This window comes from Selaginella moellendorffii, unplaced genomic scaffold (assembly GCF_000143415.4).
Source record: "Selaginella moellendorffii unplaced genomic scaffold, v1.0 SELMOscaffold_48, whole genome shotgun sequence".
NCBI lineage: Eukaryota > Viridiplantae > Streptophyta > Lycopodiopsida > Selaginellales > Selaginellaceae > Selaginella > Selaginella moellendorffii.
Genome location: NW_003314309.1, coordinates 743,384 through 760,375, shown reverse-complemented (window position 1 = coordinate 760,375; position 16,992 = coordinate 743,384). Strand labels below are relative to the sequence as shown.

General features: G+C 49.2%; 4 protein-coding genes across 4 annotated transcripts; all 4 read right to left on the bottom strand.

Moving 5' to 3' along the window:
• Positions 1-3: 3 nt before the first annotated feature.
• On the bottom strand, positions 4-8,963 carry LOC9647394 (protein SABRE). Its single transcript, XM_024686358.1, has 22 exons — positions 8,533-8,963; positions 8,359-8,470; positions 8,034-8,306; positions 7,745-7,983; positions 7,481-7,685; positions 7,256-7,426; positions 7,127-7,204; positions 6,835-7,071; positions 4,869-6,779; positions 3,166-4,816; positions 3,012-3,118; positions 2,593-2,952; positions 2,425-2,543; positions 2,120-2,375; positions 1,860-2,075; positions 1,654-1,790; positions 1,534-1,606; positions 1,383-1,484; positions 843-1,334; positions 622-789; positions 243-573; positions 4-178 (listed from the first exon to the last, which is right to left on the bottom strand). Exons 1-22 carry the CDS (start codon positions 8,601-8,603, stop codon positions 57-59), a joined length of 7,431 nt encoding a protein of 2,476 aa, XP_024542126.1. The 5' UTR covers positions 8,604-8,963; the 3' UTR covers positions 4-56.
• A 23-nt stretch (positions 8,964-8,986) lies between these two features.
• On the bottom strand, positions 8,987-10,513 carry LOC9647393. The gene is made up of 2 exons (XM_002981264.2): positions 9,290-10,513; positions 8,987-9,227 (listed from the first exon to the last, which is right to left on the bottom strand). Exons 1-2 carry the CDS (start codon positions 10,351-10,353, stop codon positions 9,026-9,028), a joined length of 1,266 nt encoding a protein of 421 aa, XP_002981310.1. The 5' UTR covers positions 10,354-10,513; the 3' UTR covers positions 8,987-9,025.
• A 63-nt stretch (positions 10,514-10,576) lies between these two features.
• Positions 10,577-13,246, bottom strand: LOC9647392 (pentatricopeptide repeat-containing protein At3g09040, mitochondrial). Its single transcript, XM_024686317.1, has 2 exons — positions 12,269-13,246; positions 10,577-12,199 (listed from the first exon to the last, which is right to left on the bottom strand). The coding sequence occupies exons 1-2, from the start codon at positions 13,244-13,246 to the stop codon at positions 10,715-10,717; spliced, it is 2,463 nt and encodes an 820-aa protein (XP_024542085.1). The 3' UTR covers positions 10,577-10,714.
• Positions 13,247-13,282: 36 nt separating this feature from the next.
• Positions 13,283-16,981, bottom strand: LOC9647577 (endoplasmin homolog). Its single transcript, XM_002981262.2, has 17 exons — positions 16,872-16,981; positions 16,666-16,798; positions 16,425-16,578; positions 16,276-16,356; positions 16,102-16,213; positions 15,919-16,045; positions 15,722-15,860; positions 15,514-15,655; positions 15,429-15,458; positions 15,243-15,376; positions 14,980-15,192; positions 14,733-14,925; positions 14,517-14,682; positions 14,311-14,461; positions 13,842-14,252; positions 13,608-13,787; positions 13,283-13,546 (listed from the first exon to the last, which is right to left on the bottom strand). Exons 1-17 carry the CDS (start codon positions 16,936-16,938, stop codon positions 13,376-13,378), a joined length of 2,604 nt encoding a protein of 867 aa, XP_002981308.1. The 5' UTR covers positions 16,939-16,981; the 3' UTR covers positions 13,283-13,375.
• Between the last annotated feature and the right edge of the window lie 11 nt (positions 16,982-16,992).

Below are 16,992 nucleotides of genomic sequence, written 5' to 3'. Positions count from 1 at the left end.
CCCTGGATTAATTATTTCCAATGTATTTACGAGTATGTTTACAGTTTTGAAGGCCGCTAAGACGTATCAAAATCCTCGTACGTGGAGGAACCACCGCTGGAGGCCTCGCCATCGCTGTGATACGGTGACGACGATGCTCGAGGAGACGGGCAGTACCTTTCTCCCAGAATTATAGAACCTGGCAAACACCACCAACAAAAAAGCTGCCGAGTTTGCTCTTGCAAAATGGTGAATGACTTTACCTTTGGATATGCTAGCGCGCTTCTTCGAGTGCCTGCGCAGGAGCTTCGTTTTCCCCTTGTGTGTTGCTCGAGAGGCCAACTCGCCGTCGCTCCACTCGTGTTGATTCTCCTCTCCTCGTATCTTGCGCACCATGTTCTTCCTCTGGGAGTTGAATAGTCCTCGTATGGAAGACACGAACCCCTCCCCTGCGCTTGAAAAATGGGGAATGGGAATGGGAAAGCGTTCCTTGGTGCTGATCTTTGACGTGATGCCGCTGTCACTCGAGTTTGAATCGCTGTCTTGGAACGGCTCGCGGGCTTGGGCTTGCATCTTATCCTTGAATTTCTTTCCCTGGATCAATCAAGTGAGAAACCTCAACAAAGACGTTCACTGAATTACCTGCATTCCGGTGACAGACTTCAAGACACCCCAGATGATATGTTTCTTCACGCTAGAAAACAGCCGACGCCAAGAGCCAGTGAATTCGGTCCTCGTGAACGTGTCCATCAGTAGCCTCAGCTCACTGACGGAGATCTTCGATCCCTCGTATGTGACGAGGAGCTCCACCTGCAAAGTCACCCAGTTAAGCGATCAGTTTCACTGCGCGCCCACATTATTACCTGGCTGATTTTGATGTTATGTATCTCCAGGAAAATCTTTCGACTCTTGGCCTCCTTTTTGTCTTCTTGAGGGGCTTTGCCAGTTCGAGCTTTACGTGCGTCCTTGGACTTGGTTATATCAACCTCGACAACGGCACTGGTTGCCGCTAGAGCGTCATCCGAGGCAGCTGCGTTTGAGTTCGAGAAAAGGACAAGCTCGCTTGTAAACCCCTCCGTATCCTTCTCACCCCAGAACTTGTCAAGTGACGCCGAGCGTTGGTGTTCCAATAAATTCTTTGACTGATTGAGAGGTGAGCAGAAAGAGCATTGTGAATGGAGGCCATTCGCTGAACTTAGTCTTCTTGCCTGAGCAGTCGATCGTTGTGGTGCTTGACCACCGTGAACCGTAGGAGGAGTTCCAGGAGCACTGGTTTTTGATACGGACGGTTCCTTCGTAGACTCAAAGACAGCAACTCCTTTCTTGCTGCGCTTTGTTCCGGAGTTCCATACCTCCTGAATACTAATACATGAAGGAAGTCTTGGCTGAAATATGTCACGTACCTGTCGCTTTTGCGGATCTTGTTCGTCACCAGGGAAGAAGTACTCCCACATCATCGTATACATTACTTCAGTCAGATGGATCCTAAGCGGGTAGATTTCCACCTGTTATAAAAGACAGCTCAAAGTTAGAAATAAATACGCTCGTAAGGACCTGAAACATTTCGAGTAGTGAAAGTCCCTCTCTTGGAGGTCCTTGTTTGGCGTCTACGCGAAGCATAACATTCCTGAGAAAAGTTTTCAAACTTAAAAAAAAAAAAAAACTCGGTATTACCTTCCCCATTCAGCTGGTGGATTCCACGCGGACAGCACATTTGATTTCGCAAGACGGACACAATTCTTGACAACAAACGACTTGGTAGTGAAACGTGCAACACCGACGTTGTTGAAATCTCTGTCAACATTCAATATCTGTGAATGAAAAAAGAAGAAAGAAAAGGACATTATGATAGAAAAAATAGCTCGACATAAAATACTGACCATGCTGCTTATCTCGGCTTCAGCAAACGTATCACCATCGGATAACATGCTCCAAACAACCTTGTCAATAGCCCAAGATATTCGCATTGCAGCAGAGGGGATTTTGTTCTTTTCCCTCTCCTGTTGCGCTGCCCTGTGCATTGCAGATCTTACTGAAGTGTAAGCTACTTTCCTTTCCTTCTTTTTAAAAACTAATTCAGACTCCAGCTTCCGTACCTAGTAAAATTTCTTAGTACGAGAGGAGAAATGAAAGCACTTACAAGGCCGGACGTAGTCAAGGCTCTGTTCAACGAGTTCTCTGGAGATTCTTTTAACGAAAGTTGGTCCGGACTTGCTCCTCCGTCTGCTGCAGTGCGCCATCGCAGCCTAATGATTTTTAAATCATCCGATATGAGCTTCACGTCTCTGTCTGCTTGTTCGAGTTTGATTCTAGCGAGCTCTACTTCCTCTACTCCTTCCGGTACTACTTCGTCTGCCTCTTCTACCACGTCCTCTTCCTCTTCACGTTTACGCGGCCTGAATAAAACATGTAAGGCATCAAGCTTTTGCTGATTCCAGTACCCACTTTGGAAGCGTCGCAAAGAGAAGGCTGCTTAAAACATCCACCATGATATGGAACTGACGAGAGGTCATCGTAGCTGTAATGTTGGGAGAATTGAAAGAAAGGTCCTTTAGAGCCTTTGCCTGAAGCAAACGTCAGAAGTTTGACAACGATTATATCAAGAGAACATACTTTGCAATCCGTCGATCCTCCTTTGTGGCGAATGTATTGAAAATACATAGAGCACGGAAGAAAAACGCGCTCAAGTAAAGCACCTGTCCGCTTGACCTTTACTGCTCCTCTGGGAATTCGCGGTAACCATTGAATGCCTGCACCAGGGTCGACATCCGTTGGTGCGACATGAGCCTGCACATGTTCTAGCAGTACTGACAGCTCCCGACGTTTCCAAGACAGTTCAGGAATGCTTCCAAGAGTTGAAAATGAAGCAGCTCCAAGAGCCTGCTGAAGGAGCTCCTCAAGACCTACGTAGAATGTTGAATGAAAAGAGCGTGCTAATACTCGACCACTTGCGGCTGCAAGAAGAAACCGACCCTGCAAGCACAGTAAAAGCAAAGATAAATTTCTGATCCATCTATAAGAATGAAACTCACATGTGCGTCTTCTGAGTGAAGATTAAACTGAGGCTGAATGACGTTGACCATAAACTGCAGCGTTTCTTCTTCCTCAACATTTTCCTTTAGCCTTGAACGTAGCATCTCTGAAAAACAAAAGTTGATTTTCATGCTTTCTCTAGGAGCATCGTACCTTGAGATGGGGCAGAGCTTATAGCTTTTGCACCCTGCTCAGCAAGAACAGTAGCCTTTTGCTTCTCCTCCACCAGCTTGCGTTGAGCATATTGCCTGGACGGTGACGGCTTCGGTGCTTCAAAAGCTTTGGAGATATCTCCTACCCAAGCCCATACAGCATCCCGATTGCACACGGTCCAAAACAGCTTGAGGCTGTACAAAGAAACTCTGAGACAGTTATCCGCCAGCACTGCATTGAGGCCATCGTCGTCACTTGGATCTGAGGACGTTGCATCGGGAGGATCATTTTCACTATCGGAAAGCCTGTAGTGACCAGACCCACGAACTTGAACGTTTTCTCTCCAAGGAGAAAGCCGCGCGGTGTCCGCTTTCGGAGACTGCCTCCTTAATGTAAAGCAATCCGTAGAAAGAAGAAAACCATCTTCCTTCAGCTTATCAGAGTGAGCACTGCTGTGAATACCATTCTCAGAGTCGGAAAGGGCCTTGAGCTTCGTCTTCAGCAAATGGACGTCCAATCCCTGGTAGACTAGATCGAGGATATCACGCTTGGTTTCAAAGGTATACCTCTGAAGCCCCCGACTGTAGCAAAGTTCGTAACGTAGCTTCTGCATGCTGAACGTAAGCCCCTCGGCTGGATCATCGTCTGTTACAGACGTGTGACGAATAAAAGCTGGAGTCGAATCCACTCTAAGTATGAACTCGGTCAGAACTTTATCGAGCGACAAGTTGCCTGAACGCGGTAGCCTTTCCACCCCAAACCTTGGCCACCTCGAGAATGAGCGCAGCTTATGTGGAGGTGAGTAGTAAAGATTCCACCACTTGAACACCCACATAAGATCCTGTGCGCTGAGGTTCATATAAGGAACGTCGACTCGACAAGAACCTGGTAGCTGTGAAGGCGAAGAAAACTTCTGGCCTGTCCTGTTTCTCCTCATGCTAATCCCACTCTCTCCTTTTGGAGCATAAGCTTGAAGAGAGAAACTCCATATCAGCGACAAGGAGAGTGAGCGGAACGGATCATAAACTAGTTCTCGCGAACGCTGCTCGATGGGAAACGCATGAAGATAATGAAATAAAGGAGCACCCGACGCACAAGTCCAGTCCATAGTAATGACGAGTTGAAAGACCGGAGCGTGGATGAACTGGTGCTGTTTCTCCAGTGCCTCCCAGCTGGATATGTACATATCAAAGTTGTCCCCCTGGAATGAAAGCGATCCTTCAGCCTGGCTGATAACCATCGTACTCGAGATCATATGCATCCGGTTCTGAGTCTCGTAAGGATCCGTTGTCGCTAAAAAATTCCACTCGAAATTGGAAACGGTGATGCTGTTGAACCCATGGACGTAATATCTCATGTCGTCCCACCAAGGCAAGTTTTTCTCCTTTTTGACGAGCGGGGGTCTGTGTACCAGTTCCTCTCTCACGCTGAGGTTGTACCTCCGTAGAGCAACAGTGAAGGCATAGCTCACGTCGGCGAAGGCAGGTTCAAAACCGACACCGTAACACACTTTCGCGGTAGTAAGCTCAATAGGCAGCTCGCTGTAGAACTTATACGATGGCGTCGTGCCACTCATGGAACGCAGCATCTCGACAGCTCTCCATCGGCCGACATATAGGTGTTGCACCATCTGCTTCTGGAAACATGTTGCCTGCAAGGAAGAGAAGGTTGGAAAACATCACAACTAAACTACAGTCTGGTACCTGCTGAGCAAAGATGGCGATCCCTTCGCACCTTCCAGAAGATGCCGAAAGCATAGGCGTATAATCTCGAAGACAGATCGCAAGTGATGTCATTCCGAATATAACGTGCCCGCCATAGAGTCTTGAAAATGGAACTTGCACGTCCGGCTGCACGCAGTCAAGTCTCCGTATCGCTTCAATCATTCCAGATCTGCCTCCTTTGATTCTCGTCAGCGTGAACTCCAGAGTTTCTGCCGAAATAGACATCAAGGAAGCTCTCCTGACACTTGTTCTGAACTTCGCTTGAAATCCTGTGCCACAAGCCCCTGACCCTCGACTAGGAATGAGCTTGGAACAAGCCCGCCTATATTCCTGAAACGATTGTTCCTGCAGCTGCTCCCACATTTTCCGCTTTTCCTGCTTCGTAAGTTGTACTTTTGCATACGACTCTTCCAGAAGCTTTTCCCGAACGAGAAGTACACGGCACTGCTGTTGAAGAAGAAGATGATGCTCGTCTAACCAACCTTGGAGAGGTTCTTCTTCTATCTCTGCTTTTATACCGCGGACGTGAAGCTTCATAGAATGCAGTTGGAACGAAGGCCTGTCCTTTGGTTTCGAAAATTCTGGCATACTCGTCCGACGCATCGAGTTTCTCTTTGCAACCATTGCAAGTTTCAAGCCTCTCCAAGTCTCCTCAACAGCGTCGTCGATAGCACGAAGAGGTAACCTGTATGGCATAATAATAAGTACGCCAGCCCCGTGTATAACGATATCCCAAAGCTGTCTTCCCCTCGACATATCCTGCTCTTGAAGTAGTGATGGTACTCGCGAAACCTGGAGTCGATCAATCCTGGCTACAGCAGCTTTGTTGAAAGCTACTTCCACGGTCTCAAAGAGCATCCCCACAACCGCATCCTCAGAGAAAAGAGATTGTATATGAACCGAACCTTCAACTCCATCAGCCAGTTCAGCATTGATGTTCATGTCTTCGATGTCGACGGCATAATAAGCTTTAGACTTCGAAGTAGCAGCCTTCTTGGGATTCTTGGCAGCGCCACGATTGCGCAATAACTCTTTCACCCCGAGGCTCAGCTGGTAGAAAAACAAGTGCACGTCTGGATCCCAGTGGAGTGAAACATTCCGTGCACTCAGAAGGAAGTGCATGACGACGTCGTTCGCTAGCTTCGCAGGCCTGTGAATAAGCTTGACAGCGTGCATTGCCAGCAGCGTCTTTTCGGCGACGTTTTTCTCATCTGCGCCTACTTCCTCGTAAAGCATTCGACCACTTTCAAGCTCCAGAAGTGTAGTTTTCTTCTCGCGATCGAGAGAAACGACGATGAGAGAGAAGGTGACGGTCAGCTTCTGCTTCACTCCCGACGAACTTGTTTGATTGAAGGCTACGGGCTTGACCCGGGCAGTCCGCAGATTATCCTCCTGCTTTGTGATGATCACTATCCCCCCCTGGCTACCAAAGTTGACTTTCTTCGGATCAGAAACAGTCGAGTCCTCAACGTGCATCTGCTCTTCAAGATGAAAAACTAGCTGCTCAAGCTGGAGTTTAATTGTAGTACCCCGTTTATGACGTTCCTTTTCTTTGGTAATTCCAGTCCTCCTGTCCTTAAGGCAAGATTTAATCGAAGCGAGAGCGAATAAAGCAGCTTTGATGTTGAGCATACCAATATACACCTCGGTCGCACCTGCTTCAACCGTCACTGCCGGAGTTTCCCCTGCTCCTTCTACACCACTGTCAACGGCTATGCGGGATAAATGCAGAACGCAGCCAGAACCGCCTTCGACACCAACCAGAAACTCCGTCGGAACTCTCATCCCTTTTTCAATCCTGTTGAGGTAAAGCTCGCCCAGCTCAGCGTGAACAACAACACCGTGACTTGGTATGATGTTGATGTACAGATGAGAAGTTTGAGAAAAAACCTGTTACAGAAAGTTAAGCAGTTGCAATTCCATCTTTGAAAGCAAACGTACTTACGTGCATAAAGGCCCATCGCTCGAGGCTATAAAAGAAAATCGCCATCTCAGGAGCTGAAATGCTACAGCTCCATGATATGCTCATTTTCCGAGTCGGCGCAGTCGAGGAGCTCCTTCTCTTCTTCTTTACAGGACGAAACGACTTAAGCTGCATAAACTCGTCGTATCTGCTCATATGTAAGTTGACCTGCGTCCCTCCCAGCTTCACATCTACTTCCACTCGCAATGGCCGAACCAACTGGAAAAGTAGAACTCAAGGAAGGTCGAAAGTAAGATAACAATCAACTTGTTACCTGCGTAGGGAATTCCACAGAAACATTGACAGAGACCTTCATGATATCGAGCACGGAACTTTCTTCATCTTGAAAAACCTGTGTAAGACGAGATATGAAGTACAATAAACCATCAAATGAACTGCTTACATGAATCTCGCCCAAGTCTACTTCAATGTCAAGCAACGAAATAACGCCCACGTTATCGAGTGGGCTGGATCTGCTTCCATGCAGAAAAATACCCTTAATCTCGTTCTTAAATGAAGCTAATCCGGAGGAAGTTTTCGCTTCGATAGTGAACTTGGGCAAACTGAAGTTGATCTAGGATAAGCGTCAACGTTAGTATGGAACACAGAAGGGTATGAATGAGCTCACCGCCTCCGGGATCTTTCTTGCCAAAATTCTTGCTTCGTACTCGGGGTGTATTTCTCGAGACTCGTGATTTTCTATATGAGGAATCTCCTGAGGATCTGTATCCGACACAGTTTCCAGAGGGCCTCGAGGCATCGACTCGGCACTTACGTTAAGTATAGCCTCACCGCATCCTGCCTCCAACTGTTTGATCACCATCCCTGCTTCTCTGTCATCGATGCAACGCTACTCTTTTTTAGATTTTACAAACTCAATTATCAAGATTACCTGTCGTGATCTATAATTCCTGACACCGAGAGATGCTCCAGCGAGAAATAAAAGTCTCCGTTGGCTTCAATCTTTCTCAGTGGTCGAAAAATCCCAGGAGCATCTGTCAATCGCTTATCTTCACCGAGATATAAAACGATTGGTGCAAGATAAAATTTCACTCCGAGAGAAAAAACAGCAGCATCGTCCCGGAAAGTATCCACTTCCAGCTCTTTAACATCCAGCGTTATCGTCGCGGTCTGCAAAACAGCGAAACCCAGTTTGATAGAAGAAAAAACTCTACTACCACCTCCACAGTTTTGACCGCTATCTCATTCACTGAGACGCTGAGGTACTTGGCAACGTTGGTCACCACCATCCATATTCCGCGACCAGTAGAATTGTGCCTGTGTCTTTTCTTTCCTCGCGGTCTGGAACTTTTGTGTTTTCTGAGTACCACCTCAACGTCAGAAATGATCAACTGGAGTTTGGAGCTCCAAGATAGGATGTTCCAGCCAGTTGTGCCCGGAGGCTTTTTCACAGAAACTTTGAGCTCGCTGACAGTGAGATAAGCCACCGGTCCCTGCAAGTTCATCGCTTAGAGCAATCTACGCGGGACAAGTCGCAAACATCACCTTATGGAGATCGATGGAGATTTCTTTGATCCCATTTATTCCAGCAATGCGGAATCGTACAGTGCCACCGATCATTCTGCTCACCACCCATGCAACAAGACGTGCTGTGCAACTGATGATAAATTTGAACAGAGAAAAGTGAATAATAAGAATGAAATCTTCCTTGTGACTTACGTGAAAACAACGTAGCCCACGACAGCCAGTAGCAAGAACAGCAGCAAGAATTTTAGTGGAGTGAGCTCCATTGTGACGGCCACGACCTTCTGTCATGTTCATACGCGAGAAATAATCCAGCCGCCGGGAGCTCTTACGCCGCAAAATTTCCATCCCAAAGCCACCTCAATGTAGCTTCCCAAATCCATTCCCTGCCACTCTAGAACCAGAAGCTACCAGAATCCAGCTCCTGGACCGAAATTCCGCCCTAAACAATCGCCAGATCCACGAGACCTCGCCGCAGCGCAGGCGAGAAACGATCTGCTAGGTACCTGATCGCGGCATCGAATTCCACCGCGCGATTCTCCCCACGGCGCCGAAAAACCCTCATTTTCTCGCCGGGGCAAAGATTTGACTTGCGAGCTTTATGAGCACCCAGCTCTATCCTAGCCGTCGGATCAAGAACACTTTCACGAGATCAACGGTGTATATATATCAACATTATCATGGCACATCAACTCTCACTGTGCCACAGGAAGTGTGCGTAGCTTCCAAAGTGGAATGGATTCGCGGGGTCGGACGCGATGGCATTTTTGTACGCATCCTCCGCGCCCTGCTTGTCACCTCGAGCGAGCCACAAGAAGCTCGCGAATCGGCTGAGCGATTCACCGTCGGAGGGATCGGCCTCCATCGCCAATCGAAACAGCGTCTCAGCTCTGCCAATTCAATCCAAAAACTTTCATTCACCATCTCGATCGAAGTAAGAACTCCCACGTACCTGTCGTGATCGTGGCGAACAACGTACAAGAACTGCGCGTAGTTGGCTAGAATCAGTGGATTCTTTCGGTCCTCGCCCAATGCCTGCTGGTAGAGAAGGTCCGTCCGGTCGAAGCACTCGTAGTTGTCGGGCTCCAGCTTTGCGCTCACTGGAGCAACCAGCGATTCCTTGGTAACTTTCGCTGGAACTGGAACTTGCTGGAGGAATTTCATCACTGCTAGCTGCTGGTTCCTGCTAAGATTCCCTGGTGCTGCCAGTTGATCGTCTCTCATCATCGTGGTTCTCCCCCGCCGGGAGAGAGGAAACTCATCCCCCCCATCAGTTCCCCCGGCTATAAGAGTTCTAAGCTTTCCTCCGCCATCTTTTGATCCTCCGCTACTCTCGATTGCAGCCTCGTCAAAAAAGTTTAGATACCCCGGAACTTCTGTAGCTGGAGAGCTCCACATCACTGTTGCTGCTGGAGCAGCTGGGCGATCCAGCGCTGTGCTTGGCACAATTGGTGAGTGAATTGCGATGGAGCTGTCCATGGAGTAGACTGTGAAGTTCGCGAGGAGGATCATGATCGAGACCATGAGCTTTGGTGTGGAGGAAAATACCTGCTGGAACAGCCACAGGAACGAGGAGTGCATCTCTCGCTGGACCAAGCTCCACACTTCGTTGAGCACGGAATTCTCATCGCAGCACAGCATCTCCAGAGTGAACCGGTGCATCGATTTGAGCATGAAGACCATGGATGAAAACGCCTTCTTGATCGAGCTCGACACCAGATTACCGCCATCGAGCTCCCCGGGACCAGGTATCTGGCTCTTTTGTCGGTTTCTCCTCTTGAGAATCTGGAGAGAACTCGGGATTTCGATGCCGCCGCCTCGCAAATCCTTGCTGCCACCCTCGAATTGACTCTTCCTCGCTCGGCAGCAAATAAATCGCCTGGAATTTCTTCGACATCGCCTCCAAGGATCGTAATCCCCGTGCCTGAGCTCGAAATTTTGATTCCCCGGTGGCGCCAGCCACAATCTGGATGCCGAATCCACCGATAGACGAAGGCGCCACAACTCCAGTCCCATGGAAAGACGAATGGCGAATGCGCCGCTCACGATCACAGCTCCCAGCTGGCTACGTCGATCGACAAACCCGGCATTGCACTCCCTCCTCGAAGAACCCTAGCTGCTCGTCCCATGCTAGCCTTGCTCGCTAGTAGCTAGTGCCACCAAACCAAAGCCACAACACTTTTTTACCACGTGGTTAAAAAGGTCAAACTCGTGACAGCATGTAAGGTTACGACACGTAAGCAAGGGGCAAACAATTATCGCGAATATTGTTCACAGCTGTGCTACAGAGTTTATCCACATCGGAAAAAATCTCCCCAAGATATTCCTACTCCAACAGCGTCAGAGATCACCGTCCATTCCCGGAGATCCCGGCCGTTCAATCCTCCCATGAGGCGTACATATTGGATAGCAAGACATATCGCCCACTGCCCGAATCCAACAATGCCTCGTGTCCCGCCGTACGAGCCCCCCTTTCCAGATCACCGTGGACTGTACACGCGCCCAAAAGCGCCATCCAGGCCAAACTATCGGGCTCGTACGGCATCGCGTGCATGAGCTCCTCGGCCTCCTGGAGCCGGCCCATCCGTGCAAGCACATCCACAACGCATTCGTACAGCCCAGCGCCCATGGCCGTACCGTAATCCCCGGACACCCACGCCAGCCGTACGAGCGCCTCGTGGAGGAGTCCAGCGTGGCTGCATGCAAACACCACGGCAGAAAATGCCACGTCGTCGGGCACCACCCCATCGTGCTGCATTTGCCCGAGCACGCGCAGTGCCTCGCTGGCGCGTCCGACGTGGGCGTAGGCCGCCAGCATGGACGTCCACGCCAGCAGCCCCCGCGAGGACAAGCTCTGGAGCGCTGCCAGCGCGTCGTCCACGCAGCCACACTTGGAGTACATTCCCAGCAGCGCCCCTTTGATCGCGTCGGACGTCCAAGAACTCAGCTTCGCGATCGATCGACCATGGGCGAGCAACGAGCTGGAATCGCCGCAAGCATCTAAGATCGTCACAAACGTCGCCTCCTGTGCTCGAACACCCTGCTGCTGCATTCTCCAGAACAATTCCAGCGCTTCCAGCGGATGCCCGTTCTGGGCATATGCAGCAGCGATCGCGTTCCACGTGACGCTGTCTCTCTTTTCCATCCGATCGAAGACAATGGCGGCTTCCAAAACCCGTCCACTCTTTCCCAGCATGTTGATCACCGAGTTTGCAATGACGAGCTGCGAGATCCAGCCGGTGCTCACAACCCGATCGTAGACAGCCTGACCTTTGGAAAAATCCTTGGAGCAAGCGCACGCCTCGAGCGCTCCAATGTAAGTCACAACGTCGGCCTTGACACCTGCGAGATCCATTCCTTGGAGAAACTCCATAGCTCTCTCGCTATGCCCAACTTGGGCATACGCCGAGATCATGACGTTGCAAGCCACTAGTCCCGTCGACTGGTATCTCTCGAGTAGTTCTTGTGCGAGTTGGAGCTCCTGGCACTTGCCATACATGTTGATCAGCGCAGTCGCCACCACCGTGTGTAGTTCCAATCCGGCAGCAGTGATCCGGAGATGGAGTTCTCGTCCAAAGTCAAGAGCTGGGATTGTAGAGCACGCGTCGAGAAGGCTGACAAAGGTGACCGAGTTGGCTTTGACACCCTCTTGATCCATCTGCCTGAAAAGCTCCAGACATCTTCTTCCCTGGAGGTTCTGCGCGTAACCCGAGATCAAGCAGTTCCAGGAGACCACATTCTTGACTGGCAATCGATCAAAAGTTGCTCGAGCAGCATCCAAGCAGCCGGACTTCCCAAACATGTTGACAACAGCGTTGCCAAGGAGGAGATCGTCGTCAAAGCCAGCGCTGGAAACGAGCTCCTGGATGGTGAAGCACAGATCTAAGTCTCCCAGGCAAGAGCAAGCGTCGACAACGCTGATAAAAGTTACCTCGTCCGGCTCTGGAAATCCCTCCAGATCAATCTCTCGCAGCAGCTCAACCGCCTCTTCGCTGCTTCCCAGCCGAGCTTCCAGCGAGATCATCACGTTCCAGGAAATGATATCCTTTTGATCGATCGCTCGGAAAACCAGCCTGCTCTCTTCCAGTCTCCCACACCTGGCATACATCTTCACGAGAGAATTCATGAGAAACTCGTCCCCTTGGAGTCCGAGATCGAGAACTCGATCGTGAAAGAGCTTACCTTGGCGATCGCCGCTACAAGACTCAAGAACACATGTGAGAGTCACGCTGCTGGGCTTGATCCCTTCGACTTCCATCTCTTGGAACAACCGAGCAGCCTCCTCCAAATACCCATTGTGGGTAAATGCCGCAAGCAGCGAGTTCCAAGTCACAACATCTCTCCCGTGATCTTGGTGCTCCATCCGATCAAACTGCGCTCTAGCGAGATCCAGATTCCTGCATTTACCATACATGTTGATCAGCGCATTGCCAAGAACCCTACTAGACGACTCCACACCACAGGCAAGAATCCAGGCGTGAGCGACCTTACCTTGCTCCAAATCCGCCGTGGCCGCGCACAAATCCAGGATCGTCACGAAGCACACCACATCCGGTCGCGCTCCCTCGCCAATCATCCGGCGGACGAGCAGCAGCGCCTCGAGATTCCGGCCATTGCGAGCGCAGGCCGCCAGGATCATCGTCCAGGAGAAGAGATTTGGGCGCCACAGGCCGTGGAAAATCTCCCTGGCCACCTCGATGTCCCCGCACTTGCCAAACATCTCGATGGAGAGATTGCGGAGGGAGAGCTCGTCGTGGTGCCGGCTGCGCGCCATGGATTCGTAGGCGCGCCTGGCGAAATCTAGAACCCTAGCGACGCCACAGCGCTTGAGCAGCGAGGCATAGTCGGCGCGCGTGGCCCGCGCGCCCTTGGCCTGGATCCATTCAAACGCTTGTTCCAGGCCATCCATAGCCTTGGGTTATGATTGAAACCTTTTAAGCACAGGTTAGTTAACACAAAATATTCGTTTTTTCAAACATACAGAAATTAGGGTTCTTGGGAGCGCGCCAAGTGTACAAAATGTCTAGAGGCTATCTCGTCATAGTTCATCCTTCTCGTCTTCGTCGTCTGGCTCATAGTTTTCGGACCTAAGAGTACTCCCCATGGACTGGCCTCTCGGCAATCCATCCTCGCCAAAGGGCGAATCTGGCTCGGAGCCCTCGGAACCCTCGGAGCCTGGCTCAGCATCTTCGTTCTCCTCGACGCTCTCCTGTGAGAAGACAAAAACAGTAAACAGATCCATATCCCTAGCCTTGTCATAAGCTTCATACCTTGTCTTCGATGACCGTCTCGATCTCCTCGTCGAATTGTGCGTCGGGGCTGATGTTGAGGTTGCTCTTGATGATCGAGTAGATCTGGGACGCAAACTCCTTCGAGTCGTCAACCAGGAAACCACTGTCAATCAAAGCCGTCTTGTAGATGAGCTTTCCAGTCGCCTTTGTGCTCTCATCCTGTAGAAAACAATGAGATGAGAACTTAGATCTTGTAATGCAAACTAGACGAACCTCTGGCTGTTCGTCCACTTTCCCACGCAACTCCTTGATGATGGGGTGACGGGGATTGATCTCCAGCACTCTCTTTCCGCGCATGTAGTTCTGTCTGGAGTTGTCGGTCAAGGTTTGCGCTCGCATTATCCTCTCCATGTTGGCGCTCCAGCCATAAGTGGATGTCACAACCACGGCGGGAGTGTCGGCAAGACGGTTACTGATTTTCACGCTGTCCACACCCTCGGGCTTAAGAACGTCTTTCCACCATGCCAGCAGAGGCTTGAACGACTGCTTCAATTCCTTGGCCTTCTCCTTGTCCTTCTGTCCAAGCTTCAATCCTTCCTTGGAGATGTTGACGAGCTTCTTGTCATCGAACTCGGTCAGGTACTGAGTCAAATACTCATCGACTGGGTCCGTGAAGAAAATAACCTGCGCATGAACCAAGGCATTAGTCACCTCGGATTATTATCCCAAAGGAAAAAAGTACCTCATAGCCTTCTTTCTGGAGCCTCTCCAGAAACGGAGACTTCTTGAGTTGCTCACGGTCTTGGCCAGTGATGAAATAGATGTCCTTCTGCCCGGGCTTCATCCGGCTAACATACTGTTCAAGTGAGGAGAGCTTGTCGTCCGAATTAGAGCTGTGAGAATTTAGAATAACAATCAGAGCTGCTACAATTTTCTTGACTATCTTACCTGTAGAATCGCAGGAGTTTCGCAAGACGCACTCTGTTAGTTGCGTCTTCAACGATGCCAAGTTTAATCGACTTGCCGAACTCGTTCCAGAACTTGACGTATTTTCCTTTGTTTTCTTCCTTCTTCTCGTCGGATTTTTCTTCCTTCTTCTCGTCAGATTTTACGTCTGAAAGGTAAACAACTTAACGTTAACGACCAATATGTACATGTACCAACCTTCAGCATTCTCAGCTTTGGCATCCTCCGCTTTGGCATCAGGATTGGCCTCGTCCGGGTCAGCGTTAACTATGCTACGAATCATATCGAGCGCCTTGCGAACAAGTTTCTTCTTGATGGTTCTCAAACTGCCGTGCTGCTGCAGCATTTCTCGAGAAACGTTAATTGGCAGTGTATCAGAATCGACCAGGCCCTGTGAAAAACCCAAGCATTAAATAGACTGACGCGAATACTGCACACGACCAACCTTCAAAAAGCTGAGGTACTTAGGCAAAAGTTCGTCGAACTCGTCGGATACGAACACTCGCCGAACGTAGAGCTTCAATGATGTTTTGCTGTTGTAGTAATTCTCGTAAAGATCATGCGGAGCCTTCGGAGGAATGAACAACACAGCCTTGAACTCGACATCTCCTTCCGCAGAGAAATGACTCCAGGACATTGGCTTGTCGGGGTTATAATCCTGAACAATGCACGTAAAATTGACAACATTTGCCAATCACATCAGCTCACCTTAGAGATCGAATGATAAAACTTCGAGTACTCATCCTCGGTAACATCCTTTGGACTCCTTAGCCAGATAGCTTTGACGTCATTTAGTAGCTCCCAGTCCCACTTGATTTCTTTGACTTTCTTCGTTTTCGGCTCTAAACAAGATAAATACTGTAAACCAAAGTTTATAGAAAGAAAACCTCTTACTTTCAGTCTCCTCTTCTGTTTCACTTTCTTCTGCAAGTTAAAAGAGCAAAAATTAAAACAGCATTCCTTGTCTTTGAAAGCAAACCTGGTTTGTCTTCTGGTTTGTCGTCTTCCTCTTCAACAGTCTCTTCAGTCTCTTCGTCTACAGGAACTTCAACCTCAACTTCCGTAGAATTCCAAAGGTATATCGGAAAGTTCATGAATTCTGAGTACTTTTGAACTAGCTCCTGCGTTGCCAAAAGAAAAACAAAAAGTTAGGTCACAAAATCAAAAGGCAAAACAATGGAACGTACTTTCAGTTTCGACTCTTCCAAATAATCCGCAGCATCATCTTTCAGGTGCAATTTAATTTCAGTCCCGCGTCCTAACGGCTCATTTTCTTCATCCTCGCTAACGGCAAAAGCTCCATCAGCTGTAGATTCCCAAATGTACCTAAGAAATATATGTCAGCTTCCAAAGCCTAGTTAAACAGAAAAGCTGAAAGCCATACTGCTTGTCTTCGTTATTTTTACTGATGACCTCGACGTAATCCGCGACCAAATACACCGAGTAGAAACCGACTCCAAACTGGCCAATCAAATTTAAGTCACCTCCTGACTGCATCTTTTCGAAAAATGCTACAAAAGAAACATCAAAGTTGTTCAACAAAATTCAAAGGAGTCAAAGAAAGCACCTGAGGTTCCAGACTTCGCGATTGTTCCAAGGTTCTTTATCAACTCGTCCTTAGTCATCCCGATGCCACGATCGCGAATAGAAAGAAGCTTCTTCTCTTTGTCCAGTTTAATCTGGTATATAGAATGTAAGAACTTGGACGACTATTAGCGACTGAAATGGATGAAGTACCGACCCTGATTTCCAGTTTGGACTCGTCACCTTCGCCGAGCTGAGACTTGTCGGTAAGAGACAGAAACCGAATTTTGTCCAATGCCTGTGAGAAAAAAGAACAAGAAGAAGAGGGGCTCAAACGGCGAACACCAAATCAACCATCTCACTCACGTCAGAGGCGTTCGAAATAAGCTCTCGAAGGAAGATATCCTTGTTGCTATATAGAGAGTTGACAATAATGTCCATCAACCTCGAAACTTCAGCCTGGAACGTAAATCTCTGTGCATGGGCTCGCAAAGTCTTTTGGCCCACGGACTCGGACTCCCTGAGTAGAAAATGTCCACACACTTAGAATTGCCCCGGAAAAAGAAGAGAAACAAAAAAGTTCCAGCAAAGTAATGATGTACATTACCTCTCGACAACCTGGGAATCAGTAGACAAGGCGTCAGGAATCGCGCCACCGATCGGTTCTTCGATTTTCGGAGGACTGGCATTCTCTTCGGTAACTCCGGTATCTTCTGCGTGGACCTTAGACCTGATCGGGCCTAAGCAGAGCAAAAATCACTCGATTCTTAGATCAATCCAATGCCCCCACGGAGATCCGTGAATATCGATTACCTTGATCGGGGAAGGCCGTGAGAGCGATCAGGAAGAACAGGGCAACCACCGCTGCCGATCGCGCCATGGCGAGCTCCGTCCAGCGTCCAAGCTAGGGCACTCTTTTAAGTTTCTTTTCACC

Bases quoted from the DNA above. Each gene is read 5' to 3' on its own strand.
- LOC9647394 (XM_024686358.1), bottom strand. From the start codon at position 8,603: ATGGAGCTCACTCCACTAAAATTCTTGCTGCTGTTCTTGCTACTGGCT. The intron at 7,686-7,744 runs GTAATCTTGATA...CATCGATGACAG, and splicing joins GGAATTATAGATCACGACAG to AGAAGCAGGGATGGTGATCA. The intron at 7,072-7,126 runs GTAACAAGTTGA...CTACTTTTCCAG, and splicing joins CTGTGGAATTCCCTACGCAG to TTGGTTCGGCCATTGCGAGT.
- LOC9647393 (XM_002981264.2), bottom strand. From the start codon at position 10,353: ATGGGACTGGAGTTGTGGCGCCTTCGTCTATCGGTGGATTCGGCATCC. The intron at 9,228-9,289 runs GTACGTGGGAGT...TTGAATTGGCAG, and splicing joins GTTCGCCACGATCACGACAG to AGCTGAGACGCTGTTTCGAT.
- LOC9647392 (XM_024686317.1), bottom strand. From the start codon at position 13,246: ATGGATGGCCTGGAACAAGCGTTTGAATGGATCCAGGCCAAGGGCGCG. The intron at 12,200-12,268 runs GTAACTTTTATC...TTCACCATCCAG, and splicing joins GATTTCCAGAGCCGGACGAG to GAGCTCGTTTCCAGCGCTGG.
- LOC9647577 (XM_002981262.2), bottom strand. From the start codon at position 16,938: ATGGCGCGATCGGCAGCGGTGGTTGCCCTGTTCTTCCTGATCGCTCTC. The intron at 15,861-15,918 runs GTATGGCTTTCA...TATATTTCTTAG, and splicing joins AAAAATAACGAAGACAAGCA to GTACATTTGGGAATCTACAG. The intron at 14,926-14,979 runs GTTGGTCGTGTG...GGTTTTTCACAG, and splicing joins AGTACCTCAGCTTTTTGAAG to GGCCTGGTCGATTCTGATAC.